The sequence below is a fragment of the Lissotriton vulgaris genome, chromosome 5 (genome assembly GCF_964263255.1).
Source record: "Lissotriton vulgaris chromosome 5, aLisVul1.2, whole genome shotgun sequence".
NCBI lineage: Eukaryota > Metazoa > Chordata > Amphibia > Caudata > Salamandridae > Lissotriton > Lissotriton vulgaris.
The window spans coordinates 1,457,899,915-1,457,907,840 of NC_141693.1; the positions used below are offsets into that span (position 1 = coordinate 1,457,899,915).

The 7,926-nt window shown below is 42.8% G+C and overlaps 1 protein-coding gene across 1 annotated transcript; it reads right to left on the reverse strand.

The window, feature by feature from the left end:
• Window positions 1-834: 834 nt before the first annotated feature.
• On the reverse strand, window positions 835-1,767 carry LOC147712745 (olfactory receptor class A-like protein 1). Its single transcript, XM_086919707.1, has one exon. The coding sequence runs from the start codon at window positions 1,765-1,767 to the stop codon at window positions 835-837; it is 933 nt and encodes a 310-aa protein (XP_086775833.1).
• Window positions 1,768-7,926: the final 6,159 nt, after the last annotated feature.

Consider the following 7,926-nt stretch of genomic DNA (forward strand, 5'->3'; position numbering starts at 1 on the left):
GCAAACAATGAAAATGCGCCATTTGCATAATACGTGCCCTAGACTGAATTAGTGTGGTGAAGAACTCTGCACGACGAAGGCTCATGACTGAGGAGCTCTTTTCCACTGAATCTTGGCAATGACTTATTTGCAGCTTTAAAACATGGCCGAATGATTGGTAGAACTTTTTACTGAAAAACTGTTTCAATACCAAAGCACCGTAGGTTTAATAAATGACATTTATTGGAGGTTCAGGTTGAAATCAAGCAAGGAAGATAGCTCATGGTTAAAAATCTTTGGTGAAATGAAGACAAACAAGTCAATGTGGTTGTTGATACGTATCCACCCCTTCATTAGGCAAGAATAACCCATCGACTTGGAGCTGCCACCAGTTCTTGCCAGGCTCACATTTCACTCATGCTGTCAGAGTCAAAGAAATCCATAGAGAAGTCCAGCAGGATTGTGTCCCACTATTTGAGCTGTTTGAGCCCAACTCACTGCATTTATTAATTGAATGGTAAAGTTCTACTTTCCTTGTTGATTGGGGGCATGGAAAGAGAAACAGTGAGAATGGTGTCTTGAAGGCAAGTGATGCTCTGAGGTGAGGATGATCTAATTGTTAGATGCAGGGAACTCATTGCAACAATAAGCTTATGTGGGTGAGTGTGCAATATAACGACGTAGGACTATTTAGATCACAACATCAGGTCTTTCCAAATGCAACTGTAGCGCTACTTTTTCCATAAAGAATTTGCATTAAATGTATTTATATATTGCATTCTCTCTTTTATAGCTCTGATCTGCTTGGAAAATATCTGTCTTATCGTGCTACAATGACAGCACTGATAGGTTCCACTACGCGGGATTACCATTGGTACATTGTCGAATGATCAACAGAAGTTTCCTATTGAAGGAAAGAATAATGAATGGAAACACTGAAGCATAGCACACAGAGAAGAAGTAGCGGATATCTGAGATGGATGTGAGGTTGTTGTTTGATGAAGTACTTTGATAAAACCAGGTGGTGTTATCAATTCCAAAGAAGAGGACATAGAGTGCCACCAAGATGCTGACCATCTTAGACGCTCTTGTTTCAGCTGAAAGGGACTCTGACCTCTCTGAGCTTCTTATGCCTTTCACCTGCTTCCCGTGCTTGTACAAGATGTATAAGATGGAGCAGCTGGCAACACTCATCCCAGTTACAAACACAAGGTCTCTTGCAAAGAGAGTAAAATTGTTACTGAGAAAAGATGTTCTATCTGGTACAATCACAATGCAATAGCTGATGCGGAAAGAATATTCGAGATTGGTCGTGTTGGACATGTTGGTGCCTGAGACAGTGTACAGCAGCGGAGTGATGCACATAGATGCATTCATTAGCAAGAGGAGAACAATGATGGATCCAGCATAGAACTGCAGCCGCACTTTCACATGCATGCATGTGGAAGTGGTTGACATGAGGGTGACACTCTGGAAGCAGCTGAGGAAGCAAGTCAGACAGATAGACATGGCGCGGGAGACACGTGAAGCATAAACTAAAAGCTGACAGTGGGTGTTGCTGAAGACATTGAGCAGTCCAAAAATATAAAGGGAGTTAGGAAGCCCTCTGGTTAGAGCCATCACCAGGTTGGATGCTGTTAGGTTAAGAAGGATCACCTCCGATGTTACAAGACCATGTTCTTGATAAGCAGTGCAGGAAAAAAAGACCAAGAGTGCTGAATTTCCCAGGATACCAATAATAGTCGTGAACAAAAAAGAAAATGCTCTGAAAATATCTAAAGGATCCATTGCTGAATGAATGCTCTTTGGAGGTCACCTAAAGAAGATAGTAATAAAAAGTGTTTTTTCCTGAAAATACAGAACAATTGTATGTGTCTTGGCCACCTTTTGTTTTCAAAATACAACATTTGAAGATATGTACATTTAGTGTTTTCATACCTTAAATCATAGTTCTTCAGACTTTCAGAAGGCGAGCCCCCCTTACAAAATTTTCAGGAGTAAGGACAACCTGCTGGCAAAAAATTCTAAACCTATAGACATTAGACATGGCTACTGCCATTAGGAGGACCTAATTATGCGGCACGTTTGACTAAATTGTGTGGTAAGAAAATGTAAATAATGATTTGTGATGCCCCATATGCTGGTATAGTATTACTTCAATATGTTGACATTTGTTACACACAGTAACGCTGAGGAAAGATTTCACCCTGTCAGTACCAGTTTATAACCAAAATACCACAATAAACAACAGAAAGATATCTAGTCAACCTTTGTGAAGCGCCTTCACTCTGCAGGAATACATGTTGCCACATTAAAAGCTCACCTGGCCCTAGCCAGGAGCAGCAAGGGTCCCTTAAAACCCTGATGATCTTATGTAGAGTTAAGCAGTTTACCCACGCCTCTTTCCTCCCATCCCTCTCTTCCAATCCTCTCCCATCCCCGGATCCCTCTCTAACTTTACAGGCCATTTTATTTCACCCCTGTTTACAACTTCTGAACTCTCCCTAATCAACTTCTCACTTCACATTTGATCACCTCTTGCCATTCTGTCTTTTTACTGCCCTCATCTCCAACAGTCTCATGCATTTATCTCATGGCCTCTCTGGCCCCGTCACCTCTCTCGCCCCTCAGCACTTCTCATTCACCTCAAGTCTCTCCCTTCAAATTTCTGTCTATTTCTATCTTACACCTCTCCAGCCCCCCCATTTATCTTTGGCATCTCCCCTTAGTTCTTTCACACCCTCTTGAAACAACGTCCCTCTCCACTGTTACCTCAGCACCCATCCCAGTACTCCTCTCTTCCCCTATCGCTGCTGTCCCTCCCCTATGTCGCATCAAATTCTCTTTTTATGTCACAGATCATCCCTCAGCCATCTTCTCTCACAGTTTAACAGTAACCCTCCTCTGTGCCCTCATCTTTCGCTCACATTCACCTCTACTCTCGGGTTTCTACACATCCTTCGGCACTTCACATTTATCCTCATTCCTCACCTCTTAAATTGAATTCTCTTGTTCCCTTGCTGGCCTCTATCATCCTGTCTCCACTCACCCTCTCATTTCTCCTCACCGAGCATACGGGTTGGTTTATATTATAAACCGACCTGTTTGCTCCTCTCGGCCGGTGCCAATCTTCTTATTAAACCATAATTCAGGAAGGCAGGAATTATCAGTCTCGCTGTTTTGGTGCAGGCCGCACAGTTTTGGAACTTGCACCCTCCTTTGCTTCGTTCCACCAACAATCTATTATCCCTTAGGGAATTATAAAAACCTGACTCTTCACCCTGTAGGTTACCCCATTTGGCTGGTTCTCCTTCCCCTTCTGTGTGTTTCTCTTTTGCCATTTTAGGCAGCAGATGGTTATTAGCCCAAGGACACCTTTTGGTAACAGTAGCACACTACAAAGGGAAATAATAATAGGCATAAGTGTGACCGGGAATGTACGACCTCTTTTCTATCACCTCACGACCACCCTGGGGGTCGCGCCGCACAGTTTGAAGACCCTTGGTGTAGAGCCGTTACGAAGGTGATCACCCCTTGATTATTTGAAAAACACTAGTGACATTTCTCTTAAAATAAGAATTGTGTAAGTGCCTCACGCCCCGTGGGTCACACTGCAGCCAATTTGCGCACCCAATATATAATCCTGATTTGTGCCTCGAGTGTTTTGTACTGGGAACACAATTTTCTTACTGACAAATATACGTTTTAGAAGAATGTGCTGAAAATGCACTGTGTTGTCATATTTTTTTCTACACTTCCTAGGAAGAGACCCTTTTTTCCACATTAATGACCTTGAGAATGTCAGGCTTGTTCACTATGTGCGCTTGTAGCAAATTGTAGCTGGTATCGAAACCACCTGGGCAGTTTTAGGTTCCCTGACCATCACTGAGTACAATATATCATACTGATGCACTAAATTACATTTAATAAAGGTAATAGTTCTGAAACATGAACACTCATGAAGTTCATCATGCCTTCGTGATTACACCATTAGTTTAACAAGGAAACAAGTCAATTTGACATGCCCACATGACTAAATAGGCAGAATAATTTTTGTTTACGGTAGTAAAATAATTGTCTAATACATCTGGTTAGTACTCGCTCTCAGCTGAATGACTTAAAAGTGCTCTCAAATGTGATGGCAGCCAAGTAAAGTGATTTGCCCAAAATCACACAATCTGAACAAGCAAGGAAGCTGAGATTTTGATCCCAACTTCCCAATTCAAAGATTGCACACATCCGCCATCGTGTGGATATCCACTTCTCTAATATTAAACACCATAGACAAAGCTCTGAGTTTATATTTCTACGAGTAACTTTGCACAGTGTTGTCATTAAATTGCATGTTGCATCAATATGATGTAAAGAAATATTTCCTAAGAAAAGGACAAAGTTAAGGGTAATGGCAATCATACACAACTATTTGGGAAGTGTCAACGCCTCACTGAAAGCAACTATATACATTAGCATAACAAGGACGTTTAAGAGATTAGACGGAGCTCTGACAAGCATTCACAGGGACAGGTGAAGCATGACTGGCTGCACAAAAACTACCTCGGCTGCAGACAAACACAGAGGCACAGTTTCTGCATTTGAACTCCCGGAGCAAGTAAAAACAGTAACGTACCCATGGGGGCAGAGAGGAGTGTGGCACTTACTGCACAGGAACAGAACTACAGGCGGTCAGAAATGCCTGACACTGGTTTCAAGACTCTGCTTTTCATGTGGCCACTCACTGCTTGTTGCCTCGAATGTCTGCTGGACTTTAGGCCCGATTCCTATGGTCTTTGACTGGGAGACTTGGGGCCTCGATTTCACCCACACTATTCTTATGTATTTGACCCCTGTATTGATGCAGAAAGGAAGATACCACCTGCATTTGGTAGGAGTGGACGTTTGAGCATGAAAAAAACTGGACTTCAGCAGAAAGGAAACAATATCTGTTGATCCCCTAAAAAATTAAAAACTGCGGAATTAAGCACACCCTGCAAGTTTGTGTGCAATCTACACGTCTCTAGCATTACGTCATTCCCAATTTAATGAAACGTCATTCCCACTTTAATGAAACATCTCTTTGAAAAGAAACCTCTCTCACATACCAAAACGCTAAAAAAAAAAGCAGCTCCATCCAAAGCTGAGAGTAAAATAGTAAACAGAAACACTGAATACACTGGGTGCTTCACGGAACTCGACCACAGCAGCCTTGAGAAACTTGACTTTTTATTTTCTGCTAAAACGTCGGTGTGACCAGGAATGTGCGACCCCCTTTGTCTCACTCCACAACCCCTCTGGGGGTCGCGCCCCATAGTTTGAAGACCCCTGCCTTATTGCATCTTTTACTGTTTTTATTTAATGAGTTATTATAGCATTTAATTAACAGCAAACAACCATCAGATAGGCAGTAATAGGAACCAACACTCCTCAAATGGAATTAATGTCTTTCATTATTTGCCCAAAGTGCTCAACCAAAGAGACCCAAAACTAGGAGTGCTCCTATGGGAAGAGATGGGAAATAGTTGTTACTTAGCTCTACTAACTCTAATATTGAGTGGCACAACAGATAATACAAAGCCAAATCTATTTTCACATGTGGAAAGGTTGTGGAGTTTTTTGTGAGCGGGATGGCAGAGCATTCTTAGAAGCGCACACGCACACATGCTATTGGAGCATTGGATGTGAGCTTCAAAACTCACTTTACTTTGGCTGGACTAAGTATGGGTTCTTAAAGCCGAATATTATAGATAAAGAATGTCAGTACTTCTATTGAGAGCTAATCTAATATACCTTTTCAACACTATCAGCTACAATCAATCAATGGGTCAATAAAACACCATTGTTTTGGTAATTAAAAAGATATCTCTACAAACCATCTGAAAATCGGACTAATATAGCTAATCACAGCAGCATCACAGCACTCTTTGCTTCCCTTTGCTGGTAATGCAACAGGGCAACTTCCTTACTGTCAGAAATGGGGGTACCTAGTTGGCAGAGGGATGCACCCTTCCCAAGTAGGGACCACCACTCTTGTCAGGGTAAGTCAGATACACACTCTAAATTAACCTGTCTCACTCTTTGGTAGCTTGACACAGAGCAGTCAGACATACCTTAAGAGGCAATGTATAAATTGTTTGTGCAACACGTATTACAGCAAAACAGTGAAAACACCACAAAAAAATACTCCACATCAGGTTAGAAAAATGGAGTTTAATTTAATGAACAATAGAAGACCAAAGCGACAAAACTCCAATGAGTAGAATTGGAGTTATCAATTTTTAAAGATTATCTTGAAATATAGTGCTTGAGTCATAAAGCGCAAACTGGGCTATTTGGTCGCAGTGGACTGGGTCAAATCTGAAAAGTCAAGCTGACTGTGATAGAGTGCTGGTCAAATACAGATGTCACACAGGCCCCCCTGAAGCAGTACATTTATAGAGAACAAGTGTTGGCATGAGGAGCTGCTTCGAGGAGCAGAGGATGCAATGTGCCTTTGTCGATCCAATGGTATGTAGATGATGCATTGGTTCGAAGCCACTCAGTTGGGTCCTTCCTTGCACTCAGAGTGATGAAGACAATGCGCCATTGTGGAGCTGCGCAGTCGGGTCCCTCATTGTCCTTGAGTTTATGGTGATGAAGCAATGTGTCATAGTCAGGCTGTGCTGTTGATGTGGTGGAGTACTGGGGGCAGGAATGCGTCTAAGGTGAATGCCGCTTTTCCGACTGGTATAAAGCAGGCGATGTGCGGATTTTCACAGAGCAGCCAAGAAACTCCTTCTCCAAGGGTCCGGGACTGGATTGGCACCACTTGTCAGGTTAGGACTCACAGGTGGCAGAGTCAAGAGGCTGTAGAAGGAATGAATGAAGTTGTTGATGTCTCTGAGACTTCAGAACAGAAGACAAACCAGCAAGCTCTTGAAGTCACTTGGTTCTGGGGATGATCTCACCATGCAGCAGGGCAGCATAGCAGAGCTGGACTCCAGCAAATTCAGCAGAGTCCATCAGAGTGTCAATATTTGCAGCAGCTCAGCAGTCCTTCCTTCATCCTGGCAGAGTGTCCTCAGCTCCAGAGTGTACTGAGTTGGTAGTGTCAGGGGTCAGTACTTAAACTCATTTGTGCCTTTGAAGTGGGGAGACTTCAAAGAGATGCCTTTGAAGGGCACAAAGTCCCTGCCATTCCTGTCCTGGTACCAGACTCACTATAGGGGGCTATGGAGCTCTTTGTGTGGCTTGGAGAATGATAGTGTGGAAGTTGGAGTGGGTTTTTGTATGGTTACATGAGGGTGTGAGTGGCTGTGTCAGAGATTCTGTGGATGATGTCATAAGTGATTTCATTTGAGATGTCATCAGTGATGTAACTGACCATGCCACGAGTGATGTAATATGTGAGGTCAGAGGTCATAATCAGCGAATTCTGTGGGCACGAGTTATAGTTAGCTCAGCTAACTATAACTGCTGAATTTCTGTGGTTGTGTATAAGTGAAACTTGAGCCTAAGTATAACAGTCCTGTAACCTTTGTTTTTTTCAATGACTTTCCATGGTTTTTAAGTAGCAATGGTCTTTGCAGAATGGTGTGGAAAGGGGGCAGGCCCTCTGAGCAGCTCTCAGAAATCCAGCCGAGTAGGACTAATAGAAAGTAACAGGAGAGCTTCTTGGTCCCCAAGGTCCTTTAGCATCCAAGACAACTTAATTACCCAAGCACTAGTGCAGAGGTCTTCAAGCCTTTTGATGCCAGGAACCCCTTCTCAAACCTTTTTTATGGAAAAGGACCCCTTTCTGACAAAGAATTCTAGTACCTGGTACTCCTCATCATCAACAACTATCGACAACCATAAATGCCCCAGTTAAACCTGGCATCTTCAGATGTGTTTCCCCTGTCTTTTTGCTTTCTGACCTTCTAGTTGTGACTCTGTTTTTGCTGGTTTGGTGTCTCTGCACACTTTCTCACTGCT